This window comes from Piliocolobus tephrosceles, chromosome 5, assembly GCF_002776525.5.
Source record: "Piliocolobus tephrosceles isolate RC106 chromosome 5, ASM277652v3, whole genome shotgun sequence".
Taxonomy (NCBI): Eukaryota; Metazoa; Chordata; class Mammalia; order Primates; family Cercopithecidae; genus Piliocolobus; species Piliocolobus tephrosceles.
The window spans coordinates 24,810,100-24,835,837 of NC_045438.1; the positions used below are offsets into that span (position 1 = coordinate 24,810,100).

At 37.8% G+C, this 25,738-nt stretch overlaps 1 protein-coding gene across 3 annotated transcripts in view; it reads left to right on the forward strand.

The window, feature by feature from the left end:
- The first annotated feature begins 5,876 nt into the window (after positions 1-5,876).
- TRMT11 (tRNA methyltransferase 11 homolog) overlaps positions 5,877-25,738 on the forward strand; it is a 127,681-nt gene continuing 107,819 nt past the window's right edge. For 2 of the 3 annotated variants that reach the window (XM_023230695.3, XM_023230694.2), the window contains exons 1-7: positions 5,877-6,078; positions 14,137-14,202; positions 16,363-16,436; positions 18,636-18,717; positions 18,806-18,898; positions 19,131-19,265; positions 20,033-20,189. In XM_023230695.3, coding sequence (XP_023086463.1) covers positions 6,007-6,078; positions 14,137-14,202; positions 16,363-16,436; positions 18,636-18,717; positions 18,806-18,898; positions 19,131-19,265; positions 20,033-20,189 — 679 coding nt within the window. In that variant the 5' untranslated portion in view covers positions 5,877-6,006. Of the gene's footprint in view, positions 6,079-14,136; positions 14,203-16,362; positions 16,437-18,635; positions 18,718-18,805; positions 18,899-19,130; positions 19,266-20,032; positions 20,190-25,738 lie in introns of those variants that run through there. The other variant, XM_023230696.1, reaches the window with a different exon arrangement.

Below are 25,738 nucleotides of genomic sequence, written 5' to 3' on the forward strand. Positions count from 1 at the left end.
AGTATGTACTAGGTACAAATACTCCAAGTCACTAAAATGAAACTAATACTTGTTGATTCATCTATTTATGAATGAGCTCTTATCCTTGCAATATAAATACAAACAACAGATCTGACTCAGCTGAAATCAACTTAATGAAAATATCTAAGTCCACTTCTGATTGAGGAGAATGAGATCCTCATTACATGATTAGTTATTTAAAATCACAAAAGTAGAGATGGATTCACAATGAACAATCATGCATTAATTAAACCAATCCTTAAGCCAAATATCTTTTAAGTATAATATTTTCTATTCATATGAAATAGACATCTCAAGCTTAAAATGTTCCTCCTTCCCAACCTGTTCCTTTTAGTTTTTCCCATCTTCATTAATGGCAACTCCAATCTTTCCATTGCTCAGGGCGAAAATCTTGGAGTCATGCTTGAGTCCTGTCTCTCACACTTCATATCTAACCTATTAACAAACCTTGTTGGCAGTACCTTCCACATATATTCAGAATTTGACCACTTCTCATCACTGCTATCACCTTGGCCAAGTTATCATCATCTCTTATCTAGATTGCAGGAGTAGCTTCCTCACTATCTCCCTGCTTTTATCCTTTCCGACCCTATTGTCTCCTCTCAACCCATTTACACATTCAACAAACAGAACATGTATGCTTGAGTGTTCTGTCAGACCCACAGATCCTAAACACTGCCCTCAGATACACACAAAAAGTTTTGGCACGGGGTTGTCCCCTTGAAAGGCCCTGAAACAGAAACCAATTTTCTTTTCAGTGCCTGGTGTCTCTGCCTTTGCTGATACTCATTTTCTCTTTCCTTGAATGTTGCTAGAAACTCTTGACTAGATTTCATGCCTCCAGATACTCCCTTTCTAACACAGCCTCATCAGAGTTCTTCCTAAATTACTGACTAAATTACTAACTTGATCATGCAATTTTCTTATGAAAATCTCACCATTTACCCTGAAGATAATTTATCAGCCTTTTCAGCTTTGTTTCCTACACTTATACCAAAGTGCTAGCCATTTTTACTACTACAACTAAACTGGGCACACCTTTGAAAATCTGTTCCCATTAAAGTCCAAGTTCAAATGTTTCCTAATCCATGAAGTCTTCACTGAAACTTCTCATCCCTAATCTCGGCAATACTGTTTCTTCAGCTTCATTTCATGGTATTTTGTTTATCTTCCTAGAATAGACCTTATACAATCTAGCCAAGATGTAGTGGGATATTTCTTGCTACTGGATTTTGAGCTGTTTTGTGGCTGGGGGATTTATTTTTAAATTTGTCTTTGCATCCCCGTTGCCTTAGTCTAGTGACTGACTCATATTCCTGGTAAGTACATCTGTTTAAATCTCTTGAGTTCCTTAAAATGTTTCCATAATAAACCAAAATCTGATTGAAGACCCTAATTTCAGGCAACTTTCAATCCAAAAATCAAGGGTATAACCTAGATGTTAGCTGGACCATCCTGGCATTATGTCCTTCAGGTCAGTATCCATGATCAATATATAACTCAGTTGTGAAATGTCTTGAGTTTCCAGAGAATTCACCCACACTAGGTAGTTCAAGAATTTAATAGCCAAACTTTTACAGGGCTATATAGCTCCTGCCATCTTCCTTATTGTCTTCCTTCACTTCACTCCTTGCTTTTGGAACACATTTCTTTTACTTTCTCATTAGACATGTTTTAACTTTCTCTGAAGCCCTAGTTCTACCCAACATACCTAACCCATAGGAAATCACCTAACTTAAGTAGGATTATTCTAGATATTTTCTCAGCTAAAGAGATTCTCTCAAGATTAGTTATTGGCCGGGCATGGTGTGGCTCACGCCTGTAATCTCAGCACTTTGGGACGCTGAGGTAGGTGGATCATGAGGTCAAGAGATCAAGACCATCCTGGCCAATATGGTGAAAACCTGTCTCTACTAAAAATACAAAAAATTAGCCGGGCATGGTGGTGGCCACCTGTAGTCTCATCTACTCAGGAGGCAGGAGAATCACTTGAGCCCAGGAGGCAGAGGTTGCAGCGAGCCGAGATTATGCCACTGCACTCCAGCCTAGCAATGGAGCGAGATTCCATCTCAAAAAAAAAAAAAAAAAAAAATTAGTTATCAATCCAGCTAGTAAAAGAAGATTTTCTTCTTGTTACATCTTCCTCTGAGAAAAATATTTGAAACACTTTGCAACATTATCACATAAATTCGCTCCTCAAAAGCAAGTTAGAAGACAATAAAACATGCTATTTATCTGTGGTACCCGAGCCTCCTGGGATTCATAGCCCGTCAATCCATCCTCTTTTTCCTCAGGCAGTTACTCTTAAACTTTCATGTGCTTCAGAACCACGTGCTGGGCTTCTTTATAACACACTCCTAGACCTACTCCCAGAATTTCTGATTCAGCAGGTTTGGGAGTAGGGGAGGATTCTGTATTTCTAAATGACTTCCAGATGATATTGATGCTGTCTGTCCTAGGATGACACTTTGACAACTCCTGCCATAAGTAGTGCTTAAATTTGGCTGCACATAAAATCAACAACTGGGGAGCCTTTAAAAATCTTTATGTCAAGGCCACACCCCAGCCAAATAAAATTTGAATCTGGGGGGATAGATTCCGGGCCTCGGTATTTTTTAAAAACTCCGCAGGTAATTACAATGTTCAGTTAAGTTTGAGAATCTGTGCCCTATGGGATTAAGCATAATTCCCCTTTGGGCCTTGTTATGGTAGACTCTCAAGAAAATCTCTTTTTTTTGGGACCTGAGACTATCTATACTAAATACAATAATTTTCCTACTCATGAGAAGCAAATAGGAGCAAGAGATAGGGATTACTGGGAATTGTGCTTAAACAAGAATCTGTGTGATTTAACAAGCATGTAGAAGATGACAGGCATACCTACTTTAAATGACTTGCCAGAAGTCTTTCTTTCTTTAGAAATCATGATTGCTTCTGATTTAAAGGAGGAAGGAAGGATAAAAGACATGGCTCAAATGAGGTAAATGTGCTGTAACCTTTGTTACCTCTGGTTCACACATTCTGCCAAGGGAAGTAATAAATGGCATCCCATTCAAATGGAGTCTCCAGCCTGTTTCCCTTCACATTTTTTCTATGCATAGAACCTGCTTTCCAGGTAGCAAATTAGAGGGCATAGTTTGTAACTAGGGCTTCAAGTTTGCTTCGGGGAGTCTTTAGAAAAGAGGATGGGATCTACATTTCTCTGCTTCTGGGGATCTTGTTGGAAATTTGACCTCAAGTAGCTGAGTCATACTTAAATCAACTCCAGCTACTTTAAGTCTGAATTGGTGCCTCAGAATTTCAACTCATACAGGCTTGTTTCCTTAGAGTAGGCAGTATTATTTCTCTCTTTTCCTAAATTATCTTCATTAAGATTGACAAGAGGGGAGACCCCTCTGGGACATGAAGAAATTCAAACCTCAGTAATGCTCCGCTACAGTAAAATTTGTGCAATTCTTATGTAACTTATTCCAATAAAATCTTATTCTCCAAACCATTCAGAAGCCTCTTTTTACTAATTGCAAAACTCGTGGTCTTAATACATATGAAGAGAACTTTTCTCCCTCTTATTGATGTGCAAATCCCTATGGTTCTTTGTGATACCTAGACCCTTTTCAAGTGTTAGATGCAGCCTGAGATAGATGCACGGGCAGTTTTGATATTACATATGACCTCTGCTGCTGGGACCTGTTAACTTTCAATTCATTTCTCTGAGTGTGTCTACTAGCCTCAATGCTTAAGTGGCATATTAAAACCAAAACTCAAAATTCCCCTTTCCAATTTCTGATCCTTACTTCCCAGGAATGTCCTCTGATTTTTTTAGTGACAGGCAGCCTATACCATAGTCTTTAATATTTGCACAATAGCTGTCTCACAGAAGGAGCCAGGTTCTAAGAGGTCTGCCCTAGAAGATGGAACATGGAACATGGATGGAACTTTGGGTCAGTTCCCAGAAGTCAGACTATGAACCTCCTTGCTCCCTATAGTTAAAAAAAAAAAAAAAAAAAAATCCTTACTCTCCTGCTGCTTCTTGACCACTCTTGCAAGCTCAAAAACTTTGAACAGTTATGGTTCTGAGTTCCTCAAAGGCAGTTTAATTGATGTCACAGTAGTTCCACACTAACTAGTGGCCTGTGCAAGGTTAACCTCTACTTCTACAATCAGGTATCCAACAATTTAGATTCATGATGTAAATACTCTCCTGATTTTTGAAGTGGAGATTTAGTATAGATTTAGTCCTGAACCGTAGCACAAAGGAGCTGGGTTAAAAATCAGTGACACTTAATTCCATTTGGGTTCTCCAGGCCTTGTAGTCTCATTTGTTATCTCTATATAGCATTATATTAATCCAGGCGTGAAAATCAGCAATTCTTTGATATTCTCTATAAAGTTGCTCCATCAAAATTCCATATTAATTTTGCTGAGGATTTGACAAGTTCTGGGGATGGGGCATATCAAGCACTGCACATTATTCTCCCAACATCTCATTGGTTTTCTGTCCCAACCTTGGTCTCTCTTGTCAAATAGTAAACGACTTTTTTTTTTTCTTGTCTCAAAGTACTTTTATCCCCTTTTATGAAGTTTTGGGGTCAAGAGACATCTATGCTTCTGAGAGTCACTTAGCACAAGTGAACTTGAGACATATTTCTAACAAAAACAGATCTCTTGCTAACAAAAGTTCTCATGTGATTTTCTTAAGAAAAATGTCAAGTGCCACTTATTGACCCCATTCAATATACCAGATGTTATATTCAACACCTTATGAACATTATTTCACTTAATCCTTGTAACAATCCTTTGCAGGAGGCAGTGTGTTTTTCCATTTTTAAAAGAAAACTCAGGCTCAGAGAGGTTAAGAGCACATTGATGGTAAATGGTGGAAGTGAGGTCTGAATCTAATATTGACACCACAGCCTATGTTCTTAATCACTACCACTACGCATCAACTACTTTTCTGGCACATGCTGCTGGGGATATGCCAGATACATACTCTTTTGTACGTTGTGCAATACCGCAGAGGAATGCAAAAGAAATAACTCTCAATGGGGCAAAGGGCTCAGTACTCTCAAAAGCAGAAACAGCCCGGAGGGAAGTCTTGAGCCTGTAATTCTAGCACTTTGGTAGACTATGGTGGGAGTATCCCCTGAGCCCAGGAGTTCAAGGTTTAGTGAGCTATGCTTGCGCCACTGCACTCACCTGGGTGACAGAGCAAGGCTGTCTTAAAAAAAAGTCACATATATACATGGAATATGCAATTAAAATATATTTTATAAACTATCTGCTATGAAATCTGTGCCAGTGTGAACTTTCTCCAAATTTTAATTTATGGCTGGCTGTGGATTTAGTCCTGAGTCTAACAAATAACACAACCTAATAATTATTGCCTACTTTGAAGAAGATACTATTTTGGTTTTTATTAAGAATAGAGTGAACCATAAGAGATTATCTCAGACCTCAAGAGTTTATCCTAGTTGGGTTATAAGGCATGTGCTCTCGAAAAGTTGTTACATAAATACGAAAAGTATACTAAGTGTTAAATGACTGGTCCAGCTAAATCAGTTCCCGAGGACTGTGCTGGTTAGACAAGTCTACAAGGAAATGGTGAAATTTACAAGGAAATGGTGAAATTTCAGTCCAGTTTTGAAGAACGGGTTTTGAAGGGCTGTAGAGAAAGCTGGAAGTACACTCCAAGTGGAAAAATCACTGGGAAATACACTGTCTTACAACCATACGCCGCTCCTGAAAACCACGCAGCCCCGCCCACCAGCTACTAGCGCTGGGAGACCCCCAACCACTAGGCACTCGCAGATGAGGAAGCCCCTCCCACAGCGGCCGGGGTTTCGGACTCCGAGCGCGAGAAACATCGGGATAGCGCCTGCCTTGCCGAGCTTCCGCTTCCGGCCCTTCAGGCTCTGTCTCCGTTTTGGGAGGGAGAAAGAGGTGGGACCGAGCGCGGGCCGCGCAGGCGCACGGTGGGCAGCTGCAATGGCGCCGTCGTGTACCCTTAACAGGTATCTGCTGCTCATGGCGCAGGAACACCTGGAGTTCCGCCTGCCGGTGAGTCCGTAGGGCCCTCCGCAACTTCCGACGGAAGAGGACGCTGGAGTGGAGTGGGTGTGTGGGTGGAGGTGATTTGCATAGCTCCAGGAGGCTGGGATTCGGGGGTCTGTGCTGGTCAGCGCGGGTCACGCGTCCCCAGTCCTCGGGCGGGGTGAGCTTGGCGGAGGGTGTCTGTGAGAGAAGTCCGAGACTAAACCCCTCGGCCTGCTTAAACGTTTTCATTCATTCGTTTGCCCGTGTACCAAGTACCGGAGTTAGGCAGGTGAATGTGACCGGTCCTCTCACTCCCGGAGCTCTTCGTCTAGGAGGATAGAGACATCTAGCAAATGCTCAGGCTAGTGTTTTAAGTATTGGAATCTACGGATCAAGCTCAGTGGAGGGGATGGTGGTAGGGATTAGATGATGGGGCACTTGAGAAGAGTGTTTTATTTATTCGAGAAACGTTTTCAGAATGCATGTAGTCGAAGATGCGTACACTGGGCATATAACGATGATGTAAACAACCTCTGTCCTCTAGGAGCTTACTATTTAAAGGCTGAGCAGACACATAAGCGTTGAATGACAAAATAGTGTTGGTAAGTGCCGTGATAGATGCACATGGAAATATGAGAGCACGTGGAAGGGAAATCTAATCTACTTGAAGGATTTGGGATGTTGGCCTTTAAGAGGGATTCCAGAGGAGATGACACTTGAAATAAAGGATGAATAGGAGTTAGAGGACCAAGGGGAGAAATCAGTAAATTAGAATTACAAGCTGTTCATTATTACTGGATCACTAGTTATGTGGCTGAGAGTGGTAAGAAGAGGGCAGGGGAAGTAGAAAGGGGCAAGAAAATGAAAGCCTTGAAAACCCTGGAGCTTGGAAGGGGGATTTATTGAAGAGCCTTAAGTAAAAAAGTGACCACAAAATTAAATCAGCTTGACAACACTATGGAGGATGGATTTGAAAAAAATAAGACTTGAGCCAGAGAATAGTTAGGAGTCTGTAGGAATAGTCTTGTTAATAGATTAAGAAGGTCTGACCTATGGCAAGGGGTAAGAGGATGGGATAGACTGGGAAAATATTTTGGCCATACAGTAATTAGGGCTGGGTTGATTGAATATGTGGGAAAGGGGCACTGGTCAGGTATGACTTCTGGGGTGTATATAGGTAGGAGTGTCTCCATTTAATATAGAGAACATAGGCAGATGTAAGATTTAAATTTTATTTACACTGAGTTTGATGTGCTCGTGTAACATCAACCTGAGATGACCAAGAGGCAGTGGATATATGAATATGCATAGAGTATGGCAGAGTCATCTGGACTAGTGATGAATATTTGGGAGTCTTCTTCATATGAAGACTAGGAGAGGGGATGAAATTACTCAAAGGGTAAGGTCAGAAGAATAGTGGGCCAAGTATAGATGCTTGGTGAAGGGGTGGTCTACCCCTCCACACCTGTGGGCATTTCTCATTAGGTGGAACGAGAGACTTGAGAAAAGAAATGAGACACAGAGACAAAGTATAGAGAAAGAAGAAGTGGGCTCAGGGGACCAGCGCTCAGCATACAGAGGACCCACGCCGGCACTGGTCTCTGAGTTCCCTTAGTATTTATTGATAATTATCTTGACCATCTTAAAGAAAAGGAAGTGGCAGGATAATAGGATCATTATAGGGAGAAAGTCAGCAGTAAGACATATAAATAAAGTTCTCTGTGACATGAATACTTTTAAGGAAAAGTGCTGTGCCTTGATGTGCATATGTGAACATCTCCATAAACCTTTTTATTGCCTGAAGAGCAGCATTGCCGAGATGTTCCATTGCTCAGGGACGGGCAGGAGACAGATGCTTTTCTCTATCTCAACTGCCAACAACTGCCAAGAGGCCTTCTTTCCTTCTTGTACTGGTCGTCCTCAGCACAGACCCTTCATGGGTGTCAGGCTGGGGGACAATCAGGTCTTTCCCTTCCCACGAGGCCGTATTTCAGACTATCACATGGGGAGAAACCTTGGACAATGCCTAGCTTTCCTAGCAGAGGTCCCTGCGACCTTTGGCAGTGTGCGTGTCCCTGGGTACTTGAGATTAAGAGAATGGTGATGACTTTTAACCAGCAAGCTGCCTTCAGGCACTTGTTTAACAAAGCACACCCTGCACAGCCCAAAATCCTTTAAACCTTGAGTCACCATAGCACATGTCTCTTGCAAGGACAAGGTTGGGGGTAGGGTCACAGATTAACAGCATCTCAAATACAGAACAAAATGGAGTCTCTTATGTCTACTTCTTTCTATATAGACACAGTAACAGTCTGATCTTTCTTTCTTTTCCCCACACTTGGAAGCATTGATATTAAGGGAAAGTCGGAGGAGGCCATGAGGAAGATGGGCAAGTGCCAGAAGGTGTGAGACCGCAGAAATTAGAAGGGTAAAATTTTAGGAAGCAGGGACAAATGGATAATGTCGAATGCAGTTGTTTTTTAGTGAGAAAAGAGTGAAAAAGTGTTCATTCATAGTCCCAATTAGAAGATTATTAATTGGTGAATTTTCCTAAAGCTGATATGTTGAGTTTTAGTAGGAGAAGCCAGGTGGCTTGGTTTAGTAGTCACTGGAAAGTGAGGAAGGGGAGGTAGGATAGACTGAGTGCTCTTAGCTAGAGCACGAGGGAAAGTAAGAAATTGGTTAACAGTTTGAGGAGGACCTAGGGTGAAAGGAGGATTCTCCCCATGGAGAGAATGAGATTGAGCTTGAGTGTATTTGTAGGCTGATGGGAAGAGAAGGGATAAAAGGGCATGGTGGAAGGGGTTCTCTTTTCAGTAGGAGGGGAGATTGGACAAGGAAAGTTAGGTGGGTGTGGAGTAGTTGCCTGAGGGCTTGTTTTGTAGGTAATGAATGAGTGAAAGTTATTTCTTGAGAGATGATGGGCCAGTAGTTGAATGTGGAAATTGAGACAAATAGTAAAACTTGAAATAGTCATTGAGAGTAAAGGGGAGAGTTGACAAGGAAAAGTAAAACGATTGAGTGGAGAACAGCATAGGTATTAGAGCAATGCTGAAAACCAGCTGAAGGTGAAAGTCGTATATCTATAATCATGCTAAGATTCTGTGATTTTCTTCAGTTGTGTTTAACTCATTAGCCTTAGGAGTCACGAAGGAAGATTGTGGCATTGATTCAGTATTAATGTTTTGAGCTTCATGGAGGAAATACATTTTTAATTAAGTCTTAATTGACAAAGGACATGTTCTGTTGGTGAAGAGGATTGGAAAGGCCCCTTCTGTGAGAAACAGAAACAGGCTTAAAGGCACAGAGGTGTGATTGATTATGGTAATTTGGAAGACTTGGGGAGGGAGGTTGAAGTAGTGGGCGTTGAGACCAGAGAGATGGTAAGATCTAGATTTGCAAATATTTTGACACCATTCTAAGGAGTTTGGAATTGTTTTTTTTTTTTTTTTTTGAGACAGAGTCTCGCTCTGTTGCCAGGCTGGAGTGCATTGGCACGATTTCTGCTCACTGAAAGCTCCGACTCCCGATTCAAGTGATTCTCCTGCCTCAGCCTCCCAAGTAGCTGGGACTACTGGTGTGCGCCACCACACCCAGCTAATTTTTGTATTTTTAGTAGAGACGGGGTTTCCCATGTTGGCCAGGATAGTCTTGATCTCTTGACCTTGTGAGCCGCCCGCCTCAGCCTCCAAAGTGCTGGGATTACAGGCATGAGCCACCGCGCCCAGCCAGCGGTTTGGATTTTTAGATTTAATGGGTAGCCACTGACCATTTTTCGTTTTAAGCCAGGAAGTGACAAGATCATTCGTGTTTTAGAAAGATAATTCGGAAGTACCAGAGAAAAGATACCACTTAGAGAATACTGGACTAGAACTGGAGAGGCTCAAGAGTGTGTGTAAAGTAAGGCAATGCTGTGCCAATGGAGTGGTTAGACTGTGGTCTCCATCATAACAACCTTAGTACTTGGTGATTTTTACTTGTTCTTTCCATTGTAAATTCTTCTTAGTCAGTGTATTACCCTTGTGCCAGTTTATTCTTCCAGAAACTCTGTTCTGTTTTACACCTTCATTCTTCTTAAGATGAAAATCTTTAGTCAGGCATTCAAGGTCCACCACTGTGTGGTTCTTTCCTTTGTGCTGTCACTTCCCACCTAGTCCTTAGTGCTGCCAAAACTGACTCATTATTCCCTAAATTCCTGCTTTCACCTTTGCTCTCCGTGCTTCCTTTAGTCTGGTTTGGGTCTTTCCCATTCTTTATTGATTTTTACATAGTATTCATCTAGAGTTATTCACATATTTATTTCTTTTAGCTTTGTATGTTTTACCTGATTCTTTTTCAGATCCACAGTTTCCTTTTTGTAGTTTTTCCTCCTCTGCCAAAATTCTTATTTTTTTCTTCAATCCCCTTCAGTATAGAAAGCATAGTTTTGTTAAAGTATATGATAAAAGGGATCCTGTGGGTCTGTTTCTATTGTTTCTTTGGTTCTCTTTAATGTAGTGTGCTGGGCTATTTTTTAAATATATGCCAGATGTTGTATTTGAAAATTTATTTGAAAACATAATTTGAGGGCTGGGATGATGTACATCCTCTTGAAGAAGATAGGAACACATAGGAGCATGAGGAATCTAGGATGGGTTTAACTCATTTTCAAGCGTTAAGCCCTGTTCGTGTTCTGATTCCCATGTACTCACAGAGTGTAGCTTTTTGACATCCTAGTGTAAATTAGGTGTTTCATCAGGTATCCTTTTCTCCCCCTGGATGGCCCTTTCTCTTTTTTTCCTTTTCTGTCGGGCACTCAGAAGGGCTGTTCATTCTTGCAGCTGTTTTTGCATTTGTAAATATCTCAGGGAAAAATCAGCTCCACCTTGGAATTTTTGTCCTCTCCTGGATGTTGGTTTGGTAATTTTTGTTATCTTTCTATGCCTTCAATTAGATGGCCAACTTTTCTAGTTCTTTTCAGCAGGAGGCTTAATCTGAATTACGTCTTTTGCCATCCCTGAAAGTTGAATTCCTCTGTCATTGGGTTAGATTTTTTTCAGGGATTAAGGCAGTTTCCGTGAAATTTTCCTTCTCAAACTGAAGTAATCTCTCTTGTACTCTAATGCTTTTTTGCTTTTACCTGTTTAAGAACATGTACTGTTTTTTACACTTTACATTTCAGTTGTGAGGTGGTTTCGTTAGTTCTACTAGACCTTAATTTCCCTAAGATAAATGTGTGTGTATTTTTACATAGTTCAGGGACTTGCACATATTAGTTGCTTAAAAAATTTTGTTTTGGGGAGGGCCAGGCGCAGTGGCTGACACCTGTAATTCCAGCACTTTGGGAGGCTGAGGTGGATCACAAGGTCAGGAGTTCTAGACCAGTCTGGCCAGCATAGTGAAACGTTATCTCTACTAAAAATACAAAAAAGTGGCTGGGTGTGGTGGTGTGTGCCTGTAATCCCAGCAACTCAGGAGACTGAGGCAGGAGAATCGTGTGAACCTGGGAGGTGGAGGTTGCAGTGAGCCGAGATCATATCATCGCACTCCAGCCTGGGTGACAGTGCGAGACTCTGTCTCAAATAAAAAAAAACAGGTTTTTTTTTTTTTGGAGACAGTTCTCTCTCTGTTGTCCAGGCTAGAGTGCAGTGGCATGACCGTGGCTCACTGCAGCCTCAAAGGCCCAAGTTCAAGCCATCCTCCCACCTTAGCTTCCTGAGTAGCTGGGACTACAGGTATACCACTATGCCTGGCTAATTTTTTTATTTTTAATTTTGTAGAGACCAGGTGTTGATCAGAGGCTGAGGGTTGGTGCGAGGGGGCAGGGCGGGGTGGGGGTGGGGGAGTTCTTACTGTGTTGCCAGGGTTGGTCTCGGACTCCCGGTCTCAAGTTATCTCTTTGCCTCAGCCTCCCAAAGTGCTGGGATTGCAGGTGGAGCCACCACACCTGGCTGCTTAAAATATTAAAATCAGTGATATAGAATCTCTTCTGGGAAAGGCAATCCAAAGGACAGTCTATACTTTTGGGCCCATCTACTGCATTAGAACTGATAAGCAAGGACGCTATAATGAATGGCTGCCTTTATGAATTAAAATGAGAGATCAGATCCAGTTTTGCCTCTGATAGAATTAATCAGGGCCAGTTATAGTTGGCAGCTACTTAATGTAGTACTTATTGTACTAAGTAATGTTTACTGAAGTTCAAACTCCTGCACTTTATTGCTTGTCCTGAAGCAACCTTTTAAATGGATGAAAAAGCAAGTAGCTGAAATAACAGAAAAGCTCATGGAATTAATGCATCACACATGCCCCAGATTGTGCTACATTTTTATTTCCAATGTTCAATATAAATTCTTTTTTATTCCTAATGTAGAAAGAGTCTCAACTGGAAAGATGAATTTGCCATAAGATTAATTAACATTTTGTGTTTTGCTTTTTCCAGGTAGGTTGATGAAGTACTGTAAACATGTTTTGCTTTTCAATTTGAAACTAGGGTTATCATATTTATTCTCAGTTTTAAGTGGCTGCTTAAGTTTTGGGTAGTAGAGATAATGCTGTGCCATAAAGCTCTAGTCTCTCACTTTTTTTCCCCCACCTAACTCTTAGAATCTTTGTATTTTAGCCTGTTGCAGCTTTTTAACAGTGTATTCCAGGAGCAGCAAACTTTGGTGTTTTAACTTGGTTGTAGTTGGATGTTTTAAATGTAAAGCTGACTTTACAATATGCTTTAATACAGAACAAACAACAATCATGCAAGATCAAGTAACTTAATCGATAACTTTATTTTTTTCTTTTAAGTGCTATAACTATCAGTCTTGGTTGACTTCTTGAGCCACTGGACTTCTAGGACAGTTGTCAGGGTCTTCATCATTTTGATTCCCTTAATAACCGCCTATGTTCTGTGCTTCCCTCTTTGTAGTTCACCTAACGTGATGAGGTAGCTATGATTCCTGTTTTACATATGAGGGAACTAAAAGTTGGAGGATTTAAGATTTTTGTATAAAGCCACATCGCTAGTATTTGGAAGAGCTGAAAATCAGATTATGGTCTATTTGACTTCTAAGTCTCATGATGTCTCCTATTCAGATTTGTGTTTTCCTTGTTGCAACATAACCTTTGGGCTGCCTTCACTGATTTATCAGTAGTCTTTGATAGTTCTTGGTCGATCCATCTGATTGAACTGAATTCAACCCCTCTAACACTGAATTAAAAAAAATGATTTGTTGCATAGACAAAGAAAAAATAGAAATTGTGCTAGTAGCTTGAACTTCTCCTTCTTTTTGATCTTGGGTGGGGGGACCTTCCTGGTCTGGGTATGTTTTCCCTTTTGATGGCTGCTGGGCTTGGTGTTAAAGGCTCTTCCTTCTGGTTGGGAAGAAGGGGGATGGTAGGCAGCCAGCAGTGGGACATTTTCCTCTCATTAGGTTCCATCCTCCGTAAGACCTACAGAGGAGTGTGATTCTACCTGTTTTATGTGATTTAAGGAGATAACTTGTTAGTCATACAAATTATAAAATTTGTATAATCATTTGAGTTTATCAGTACAAAGTGATTACTTCAAAGAATATAAGCACTATCTGGACGGATTTCAACTTTGCATGAATGATGCTTTTAAAGTATCTATTATATTAGTTCTCTTTCTAGTTCTGTAACTTTATGCAGAAAGAAGATGAGATTAACTCAGTTACTTGTGCTTAATGAATACGTAGTGGTATGCCCTGGCTGATTATTTTTTTCTTTTCCAAACATCTTCAAATCATCTGTCTGATTTTCATTTTGACTTTATTCACCAATTGTCAGTCTTACTAATCTGCACTTTGTGTAATCTGTTTTTTTCCTTTTCAAAGTCAGGGAATTTTCTGATCAAGTGTTTGGTAACTCTTCTGTTGTCTAAAATTTCTCAGAAATTACTTACCCATGGTTTTTACTATTAGATTTTTTCTGAACCCTAAATTGTAATTGTCTGATATTGAAGCTTAAATGCCTCAGTTAGATCATCAGCCTACTCTTTTTTATTTTTTAGCTATATAATACCTGTCTTCCTTAGTACAGTTTTAGTTCCTTTTGTTAAAATGTCTTTTCTCTATAATATTTTCAATACAGGAAATAAAGTCTTTGCTTTCGCTTTTTGGAGGTCAGTTCGCCAGCAGTCAAGAAACTTATGGAAAGGTAAGTTAAATTTTCATTAGACCATATGGAGTATACTTAGAAATAGAGCCTTGGGTTTGAAGAGAAGAAGTGCATATCTTAAATTTATATTTGTGTGGTTACTTGTATCTGTTTCGAGAGGCAGTGGAATAAACAGGATATTTTGGGAAACACTGTGGTTTTGTTAAGTAATTTAGATTTATTTCTAGTATTTTATTTGTTTTAAATTTTTAATCAACAGTTGCATCATAATTTGTATCTGTCCTTTCACTTAAAAAAGGGCTGTGCCCCATTGGTGAGTTGTGTTTAGAATTTGAATTTAGAATTTAGCAGAATATTGGGCTCATATTGAGAATCATTTTAAAATTTGAAATTGTGCATTGTATGAGATTGTGAATATATGAGCTTTGTATTTTGCATAATACTGTAGTTTATCAGTGTATGACAGAAGTTTGGAAAATAGAAAAAATAATTTGCAGTTCCTCCTTGACATGACTCATAATTTGGGGATGCTGCCTTCCAGTTTTCTTTTGTTCGTGTACTTTCTTTTTCCCCTATTGTAATTCTACTTCTGCAGCCTGTGTTTCTCACCTGATAATGTCAATATAGGCATAAGTTGTTACTTGGCCTTTATCTCTAACATAGTTACATAATATTTTTCATTGACTAGCTCCACCATAATTAATCTAACCGTTTAATTTTATTCAGGTTGCTTTAAAAATTTTCTCAATAAAAGTAATACTAAGATGAACATTTTTTTCCTGTTTGGATTAGTTTGAATTTTTCTGTTGGGTGGGGTAAATGTTGGAAGAAAAAAGATGGGGTATATACCCAAAGTAATATAAGTCATTCTATTATAAAGATACATGCGTGTGTGTGTTCATTGCAGCACAATTCACAATAGCAAAGCATGGAATCAACCTAAATGCCATCAGTGATAGACTGGATAATGAAAATGTACATATACACCATGGAAGCCATAGAAAGGAACGAGATCATGCATACTGTGCAGCCATAAAAAGGAACAAAATCATGTCATTTGCAGGGACATAGATGGAGTTGGAAGCCATTATCCTCAGCAAACTAATGCAGGAACAGAAAAGCAAACACCAGGTGTTCTCACTCACAAGTGGGCGCTGAATGATAAGAACATATGGACATGTCCAGGGAAACAACACACGCTGGAGCCTGTTGGGGGTGGTGGAGTTTGGGGAGGGAGAGCATCAGGAAGAATAGCTAATGGATGCTGGGCTTACACCTAGGCGATGGGATGATCTGTGCAGCAAACCACCATAGCACACATTTACCTATGTAACAAACCTGCACATCCTGCACAGGTATCCCTGAACTTAAAAGTTGAAGAAAAAAGAAAAAAGCTAGGTGTGACAGGAAGGATTTCTTGCAAAAGATGAAAGAGCTTCAGTTGAAAGTCCTGTAGTGTTGGGCTTTTATTCCTGAATGACTTTCAGTTATTGAGGGGAGGAGGAAAGGAAAGAGAGTGTGGATATAATTGGCTAAGGGTGATGAAATGAGGTCAGGATCCTTTTGGATTTTGCTGTATTCTGGCAAGAGGTGATCTGGGTGCAGCTTACCAGAGCTTACAATCTTGGGTGTTGGGATGGAGGATTGGGAAAACACCCCTCATGCACTTGGAGCTTTTTCCCCCGAGACAAAATGTAAAATAGTAAAAGTTAATGAGAATTTAATAATGTACCTCATGATTTTCCATCATAGTTGTTTCAAAGGGCCCCTCCTTCACCCTCAGATGGCCACAATTACCTAGAAAAAGGTCTCATTTAGCAACTAAGAAATACATTACTTAGAAATTAAAACTAAAATAGCTGTATTATAAGGGATGATTAGCCCTGGTGAATTTCAAGATTATACTTTGGGATATAATATGCATTAATTCCTTTAGTAAAGCTACATAAAAGGGCAGATACAAAATTAATGTTTAATTTGAGGATATATTCATTTATGGGGTCCTTATAAAATGTTTTTACTATATTATTCTAATTTACTCTTTTACTATTGGAACGATTTTTATTTTGGTCACAGTCAGATCAGATATTCTTACATGAAAGTAGCAAATAGGCACTTCTCCTTATTGACTTCTTGAATAAAAGCATATGATGCCATTTAGCCACTTAGAATTAAGTTGCATATTGTTATTTCTTTCAGTCACCATTTTGGATTCTTAACATTCCCTCTGAAGATATTGCAAGAAATTTGATGAAACGGACAGTGTGTGCCAAGTAAGAGAAACTTATGTTCTCCTGCACGAATATTCTGGTACTTCTCGTAACTACTCAGTCCTATTTTTTGCTATATTGGCATAAAGTAGTGTGGAGGCTCAGTTTAGCTTGCAGTTACAAACAACTGCCACTGGGTGGCGGTGGGCGACCAGAGGAAATTTACCCGCTGAAACCAAGAATCTCTGGGGAAATGTAGAGATTTGTTTTCGAATAATTTTTTTAAACTTCCATATTATGTGAGAATATAGTATGAGATATAAACACTATGTTCTTACGCAGGATAGATGCCATGTATAATTATAACCAAAGTGCTGAAAATCCAAAAATGCTTTCTTCATAGATGGTTTTTAATGGGATAAGCAGATTAGTGAAGTGTAAGGTAACAAAAAGTGAGGAATGCCATGAGATATGGTTTACTGTTTCAGTTGGTAGAGAAAAGAATTATGAGTATCAAATCTTGATATAAATTAATGTAATGATGCTGTTCATTATTTATCCTCAGTGTTTCCAGATTTTATCATTGGCATCCACTTTTCTTTCATTTCTTTTTTCTTTGTACTATTGGAAAATTTTCTGCTATCAGATTTGAAAATTAAACTGTATTTTTAACTCGCATCTTAAAGATCAAACAGCTTGTGTTATCTTTAAGCTACTTTTTCTTCCTGAACATTTTGGCAGATTACTGAAAACTTCTTTTTCCTTAGAAATTATATTTGCTAATACAGTGCAAATAAGAATTTACATACATCTAGCTTTATTAACATGGTTAGCAATGTTTTATATCATCATATGTAATTGTTGTATTATGGAATTGGATACAACCCTATATTTAGTTAACTTCATCCTATTGAGAACTACCTGCAGCCTTTAATCTTTTACAGTGAAACTTGTTAACAGGCCTTATTATGAAATAAAAATGACTAGAAAACAGAAACATAACTTTTACAAAACTCTTTTTGAATAATTGCTTGTTGGGTTTAAAATAGCCACTGGAGTACTAAGAACTTGTATGCTTCTTTCAAAACTCTTATCTTCTAATTCATATATTTGATTAATAACAATTAACAATTATACAATTGTTATAACAGTTATACAATTAACAATTGTATAAGATAATTTTTAATTGCTTTTTATTATCTGTATATTTTGTGTAGCTGAGGTATACCTTAAGTGATAGCTAAGTGAGATTAATATTGTAGAAGCCTTTTCTCTGTAAATTCAATAGAAAAGGAAGAAATCGTTTGCAAAGCAAAAAATTTACAATTTAACTGTATCAGAATGAAGGTAGACTTTTATAAAAGCATAGATTCAAACCAACTTAAATTCAGATTTTTCTGTGGTAGAAGGGGATTGAAAGTTAATTTATTATTAACATGAAATATTTTGAGCATGCGACAAAAAGGTGAAAAATATAACAAGTACCTAGGAATATACCTTATTAGATCTCAACATTTTGGGTAACTTAGTTACTAAAATTGTGTGTGTGTGTGTGTGTGTGTATGTGTGTCCCTGTGTGCGCATGTGCATGCATGACAGAGTCTCACTCTGTTGCCCAAGCCGGAGTGCGGTGACATGATCTTGGCTCATATTAGTCTCAAATTCCAGGGCTCAGGTGATCCTCCCACTTCAGCCTCCCAAGTAGCTGGGGCTACAGGTGTGTGCCACCATGCCTGGCCAATTTTTTGCCTTTTTTGTAGAGACAGGGTTTTGCTATGTTGCCCAGGCTGGTCTTGAACTCCCGGGCTCCAGTGATCCACCCACCTTGGCCTCCCAAAGTGCTGGGATTACAGGCATTAACCACTATGCCTGGCCAGCTAAATGTTAATAACATTTTTATTTGGTCATTAGTCTTTTTGTATTATGGAGAAGACATTGGGAATAATTGACTTTTCTGCAGCTTTTTACACATTTATCTAAAATAACTGATTTTACTGTATCATTTGTTCTAGACTAAAAATGTGAAAACTTAGAAAATATCCTGACTTATTGAAAATCCTTCTTTCCATGTCAAGTTTAACTTCTGTGTGTGGTTTGGGCTTAAGTTATATTTGTTTCCAGGGCACATAATTTTCATTTATACTTTGCAAAACATAGGCAATAATCAGTGGAGTGTGCATAAAGAACTAGTAAAATGACTGTACGTGTTACTGTGTGAACTAAGTTCTTTACTGAGGTTAGTACCAATCATTTATTTCCTAGGTCTATATTTGAACTATGGGGTCATGGACAATCTCCTGAGGAGCTGTACAGTTCTCTTAAAAATTACCCTGTGGAGAAGATGGTGCGTAGTAAAATGTGGTTTTACATAGGCATGCATGCAGATTCTGTAGAATTAAAATGCTCAAAAAACTGATTTCCTTTTATTTTAGGTTCCATTTCTACATTCGGACTCTACATATAAAATAAAGATACACACTTTTAATAAGACATTGACACAAGAAGAGAAAATCAAGCGAATAGATGTAAGTAAATTTAGCAAAACAAAAACCCTACAAGATGAATGCAGTCTAGCCATTGTTGATATATAGGAATACCTAATGTCTGTGAAGTGTTTATTTTGTACCACATTGTGTGCTAAGTGCTTTTCATGTTTTATTTAATGTTGACTCCAGGCTTACAAGGTAATGGTATTAGATAAGTGCCATTTTTCATTGTAAATTATTATAAGACATTAGCATTTCTTTTGTTTTTTAGGCACTTGAATTTCTGCCATTTGAAGGAAAAGTGAATTTAAAGAAACCACAACATGTATTCTCTGTTTTGGAGGATTATGGTTTGGACCCAAACCGCATCCCTGATAATCCACATAATATTTATTTTGGTAGATGGGTGAGCAAGTGTTCTTTCTACCTGTGTCAGTTTGTTTTTTTGAAAGCTACATATTAGGCCTTTTGTTGACTCATATGTAGAAATTTAAAGCAGCTAAAGGTCAGAACTACTGAATGGATTAAAATTGGTGAGGAGTATGTGATTATGTTTTGTTTTGTGTTTTCCCAGAGATTCTTAAATGAAGTGCAAGAGGCTTGTTAGATATAGCCTTGTTAGATATTCCAGGTGGTATACCTGGAAATGTTAAAGCAAGACTTACTAGAACATCTGGACTTTTTTGTTTGTTTGTTTGTTTTAATAAAGCAGAGAAAACACAGAGTGCTGTGGTAGTTGAGGAATCTCATTTGTGGAGATTTCCAATCTGGGCCTTCCATTCCAAAAGAAATGGAATTACTGTAAAGCAGTTCTGCTGACTTCTCTGAGGCTTTAAGTGGGTGATTGGAAGCTGTGAGTGGAAGCTGTGACTTATGTTAGAGATTATTGTTACGTAGGAGAACAAAGAAATGGGCATACCTTAACACCTACCTCTGGAATAATTGCATTCAAATGCAGTTCATACTTGTTTTGAAAAGACAAAGTAAATGGAATGACATTAAGCAATAAAAGCTTTTGTTCATAACTACCTCAATTACATTATTTTAAAGAAATTAGAGCAGTAATAAGTGGAAAGAAGTTCTTATCAGCAAAATACAATGGTCTTATTGTGAGTGATTATCTTAAGTCTGTTCTGTATGGCTGTACTAACGTGAGAAATATCTCTGATTTAGATTGCAGATGGACAGAGAGAGCTTATTGAGTCATACAGTGTCAAAAAGAGACACTTTATTGGAAATACAAGTATGGATGCTGGTTTGTCATTCATTATGGCTAACCATGGAAAAGTGAAAGAAAATGATATTGTCTTTGATCCATTTGTTGGAACAGGTATTTTTATTTAACTTTTAAGCTAGTGTAGAGATGTTGCTTATTTATATTAATGAAGGTCATGGTAATATTTTTGCTAAAAGAGTAAATGGATCATTGTTTAATTGTGTTTGGATAATGGCCAAGAGACAACCACGTACTTGTATAATAGCTAGTATTTAACACTTTGCCACTTCAAAGATGATGCTGATAGAATTGTGTGGGTTTTTTTCCAGATAAACTACTGGGGGGGAGCATCCATCTAATTTTTTTGTAGCAGAAAAACTTTCAATACCATACATTGTAGAAATGTTGTAAAGCTGTATAGTTTATTTAAATAGGAAAACTCTTGGTGAAAGAAAGACTTGAATGACAAGATCAAAAAAATGTATTCATCCATGTTTAAATTCATAACTGTATATGTGGATGGAGAAAAATAGTTAATATATCCCATCTTTGAGTTGGTTTGTGGAGGTTTATAAGTAAGTGTGAAAATAAGAAAAGTGTCAAAGTATCAATGGGCTAGATAGCCTGGTCGCTCTGGCAGTGACCTTGTTTTTTTGTGCACATGATTGGGATAATTTTTTATGGAAGTCCTAAAACTCCCAAGTTTACTTCATCTGACTCTGTGTAGACTTTTTCCTACTTCCACTCAGTTTTGCTTGATCTTGCCCATACCCAGCAAATACTTGTATTTATATTTGTTTGGCCAAACTCATTATGGCTCAGTTTGTGGTTAGAGCCTATCCCTGTAGCCATCTTTCCCCTTGGGCAGTGATGATGCAGAGCTAACATTTATTGAATAGTAAATGTATCAGGTACTATACTTTGCACTCTGATGCTACTATCTCGTTTAATTCTTACAACAACTAACATGGAGATACTTTAAAAATTTGCTTGAGGAAATTATGGCAGAGAGAAAGGTGAAGTGAACTGGCCAAGGTTATACAGTATATTGGTTTCATAGGATTCAAACTCAAGCAGTCCAACTCCAGAGCTCATGCCCTTAACTTCGAGCTGCCTCTCTCTGCATTAGGATCTGCCAACCAGTGATTACACCATGTACTAACTTAAGGGATATGACCACATATGCTTAGGAAGAAGTAGTATCAAGGTGAATCAATTTCTGATTGATGGAATGACTTTCTCTGTTTATTGTTGAATTAATTCACTGGTGAGTCTTTCTTCTCTGCCAGTTTCTCCATATCACCTACCCGCAGCCTACTCTGTATTCTTTTGTTCCCCACTCTCATTATCCTAAGTAACTCACCCCAAATTTTAAACTTTTTAGTGGAAATAATATCAAATTTTCAGAAAAGCTACAAGAATAAAAGTAGAACAAAGAACATCCATGTATCCTTAACTTAGTTTAAGCTGTTGTTAACATTTTGCCTCATTTGCTTTATCATTTGTTCTATTTGTTTATATTTAACATAATATTTTCTTTCCTGCATCATTTGAAAGTTGTATCCATCACATCCCTTTACCCTTCAAGTAATTATTTCTCAAGAATAAGGATATGTTCTTCTACATAACCACAGTACCGTTTTCAATGTTCATAGATGTATTAATATAGTACTTTGGTGTTCATATTCCAGTCTTGCCAGTTGGCCCGGTAATATTAATATTTTTGACAGCATCCTTTTCCCCTTCCTGGCTAGGATCAGGTATTATATTTTGTTGTTAGTATTTCTTTGATGTCTTTGATTTGGAACACAGCCAAAGTTTTTTTTCTTTTATGAAATTTGCACCTTTCAAGATGCTATTTCTCTTCCCTTTATTTTTTATCTAAATTTTTTCTCATTTTGGGTTGTTTGATGTCTCCTCAAGATTAGGATTAGGTTATACATTCCCAGCTGGACCCCTATATCAGTGATTTTCGTGGCCTTCTCAGGGCTGTGCGCATGATGGCATTCTGCCCTGCATGGGTATTGGTAATTTTGATCATCTGGTCTAGGTTGTGTTTGATTTTTTCCATTCATAATCATAAACAGAATTACTGGTAGTTTTATTTTATTTTATTTTTTTCTTGCTATTAAGCAATCTGTGGAGAGACACATTAAGACCATGTAGTATTCTATTCCTTATCCAAATTTCCTCTCACTATTCAGGTCGTCAGGTTTAGTAGCCATTAATAATTCTTTCCTGAACCAGTCTTTACTTTGATGGTTTCAAAGGTATGATTTTCCAACTCTAGCACTCCCTCCACAGTTATAAGTCAATGTTCATTATTCTACTGTAAGCAAAAGCCCTTTCCTCTCTTCCATGTATTTGTTTTTCTATTTGTTATGAATATGAACTAGTGGGTTCTTCTTTTTAACCCCAATGGTCTGTAATTCATTATATTTCTTAATTTTCTTTTTTTTTTTTAATAAAATTACTTTTTTAAATAAAATACTTTTTTTAAAAAATTACTTTTTTTAAAAAATTACTTATTTTTAAAAAATCAATTACTTTTATTCCTCAAATTGTGATTTGCCCAGTCAGAGCTCTTTCACATTGAATCTGTCTTTGTGACATGTTCATATCCTTTTTTCTTTGGAGTACTTCCTTCCTTTCTCTTCTATTTGTTGAAGCTCTGGTATCAGTCATTTCTCCAAGGAATTTTTGTTTCTTTTAGCAGGGAGATGAAATCTGGTTTATAGATCCTTTCAGTGGACAAACTAGAAAATATATGTGCATATATACACAATATGCATGTAAGTGCATGTGCAAATATACGTATATATACTCTTATATACTGTGTGTATGCACATACACGGGCATATACATATTTTAGACACTGTGTATTCGCACATATACTACAAATTGCAGTCAGTCCTTACAGATTTCTTTTTGACTACCCTATTCTATGTTTATATGCACCTTCTACCACAGTTAGAACCCTGGTTCCTATCTACATCAACACATTTACTCTTTTTCTCATTTCTATATCTGAAATGGTTTCACAGTTGTTTTGCTTATGCCACTTAAAAAAATCCTCTGAATAAGAGTTCAGGATGTGTTTTCGGTTACTTACTGTAAGGGGCAGTAAAGTCAATTACTGTGCCTGCTTTTTCCCTTTTCATTTAAAATTCATTTGGGTTCATTTGTTCCAGTTTGCCCTCTGTTTTAAGTTTTTATCTCCCATCCCCTACTCCTTGTTGATTTACTTTTATTTTCAAATATGTATAAGATGAACTTGCTTCCAGAAGTCAGAACTACACAAGAAGTGGTACTCAGAGAGGTGTCACTTTACCTTTATAACACTTCCAGCCTGTTCTCCCACCTATCCTAGGTGACTAACTTCATTGTTTTCTAGTTGATTCTTCCTGTGTTTTTATTTTGTAATGATAAGCAGATATATATACATTTTCTTATTTTCGTTACTTTCTTACACAAAAGGTATCATACTGTGTATGTTGGTTTTAATTTTGCTTTTTTCACTTAATGGTATTTCCTGGAAATCACTTCCTGTCAGTTCATGGAGCTTATCTTTATTCTATTTTAGTTTTGCTCCATGAGTGTATGTATGTAATTTATTCAAACAATCTCCTATAATTGGACATTGGTAGTTTTCAGTATTTTACAGTTACAAGTAATGCTGGTAATGACTAACCTTATGAATCTATACCTTTGTAATGTTGGAGATGTAGCTCTAGGGCAAGCTTGTCCAACCCGCAGCCCATGGACAACATGTGGCCCAGATGGCTTTGAATGTGGCCTGACACAAACTTGTAAAGTTTCTTAAAACATTATGAGAATTTTTGCAATTTTTTTAAAGCTCATCAGCCATCATTAGTCTTAATGTATTTTATGTACAGCCGAAGACAATTCTTCTTCTTCCAGTGTGGCCCAGGAAAGCCAAAAGATTGGACCCCCCGTCCTAGGGTAAATTCTTACAAATAGGATTTCTGGGTTGAAGAGTGTATGCATCTGCAGTTTCATTAGATGTTGCCAAATTTGTCTCCATTATACTATTTTGGATTCCTACCAACAGTTGTAGGAGAGTCCCTGTTTTTCCACAATCTCACCAGCAGAGTATATTTTCAAGCTTTTGAAGTTTTGCCTGTTCTGTTGGGTGAAAAATGGTATCTCAGTGTAGTGTTAATTTATATTTCTATGGTTATGCATGAAGTGTCACAACCTTTTATATTTTAAGGGCCATTATGACTTTTTTTGATTTGTCTTTTTTTGTCTTTTGCCCATTTTTTGATAGCAGTTTTGGTCTCTTTCCCCCTCATTTTTCAAGGTCCTTTTGTAAGCTTGGGATACAATCCCCTCACACTTCTCTTCTTTTTCTGTGATGTATGTTGCAGTATTTTCCCTTGGCTTGTCATTTATCTTTTGACTTTGCTACTCATTGATTTTTGCCATGCAGAAGTTTTCCCCACACTCAAGTTATGCAGGAATTCATTTGTGTTTTCTTCTAGTACTTTTGTAGTTTTACATTTTTTCGTTTTAGATCTCTGGTTCATTTGGAGATTATTCTCTCGTATGATGTGAAGAATGGATTTAATTTATCTTTTTCCAAATGCTAAAGCTTTTATTCTTAATCTTATTCTTGGACTTTAAAAACTTTTTCTGTCAATTGAGAATAATTCTTTTAGATACATACATGTACAAAATGATTAATACATATACATACATACAGACTAGACCACAGAGTTAAAAGATATGGTTGCCAGTATGGGTAATATTTTTTGTTGAGTAGATGAGGCTAGATTTTGAAATTATCTTCAGAGCTGTCAATATATGAACCATTCGTAGTATGTCAAGGGTCAGGGAGACCTGCTCCTGTTTGCTTTAGGGCAGCTCCTCACAGTGGGTAGTATATTGGGAACATCTGACTGTTCATATAGGACAATTAATAGAAAATGGGAGGAGAATCTTTACAAATGGACTGCTAAAATATATTTTCATAATTTGTGTTTGTAGTTTAAGTATAGCTTTAGGACATCAGTCAATTTTTGGCACTTTTGTTTTGAAACGTAATAACCAATAATTGTCAATAGACACAGGTCTTAAGCACAGTTTGTCCTCTCTTGGGCCTTTTGCCTCATCAATGGGTAGTACCTTCTGAAGGACTGGAGAAATATGTAGGTCTGTGCCCTCCTCCATGGCCATAGTTTTCACAAAACACAAATTGTTGATATTTTTCTTTTGGTTGCCTTTTAAAATAGTTTTTAAAAAAAATTCACGTGTCTAATCCCCTTTTTATTTTAAAGGTACAAAATTGAAATATATGTAGTTTCCCAAATGTATTGCCCAGTTACTACTCATGGTTTGTGATTTTTCTCAGGGATGTAGAGTAGGGCAGAAAGCTTCTGGGAGACTGAAAGGAGAAAAATAATCTTTTCATGTCTAAATACTTTTCCTTGTTTCTTTTAGACTGTTTGCTACTGTTGTTTCGAATGACATCATGGGCGACAGAAACACACTTTTTTTTCTATTTTAACAAATACATTTGTTTTCATTTCAGTAAATTTTTTTTTAAATTTTGTGTGTGTCTCTACTTTCCCAAAGGGGAAGAGACATAGCATTGTGTCAGCTCTTAGTTATTAGGAAGTGCTACTATTCTCATGTGAGTT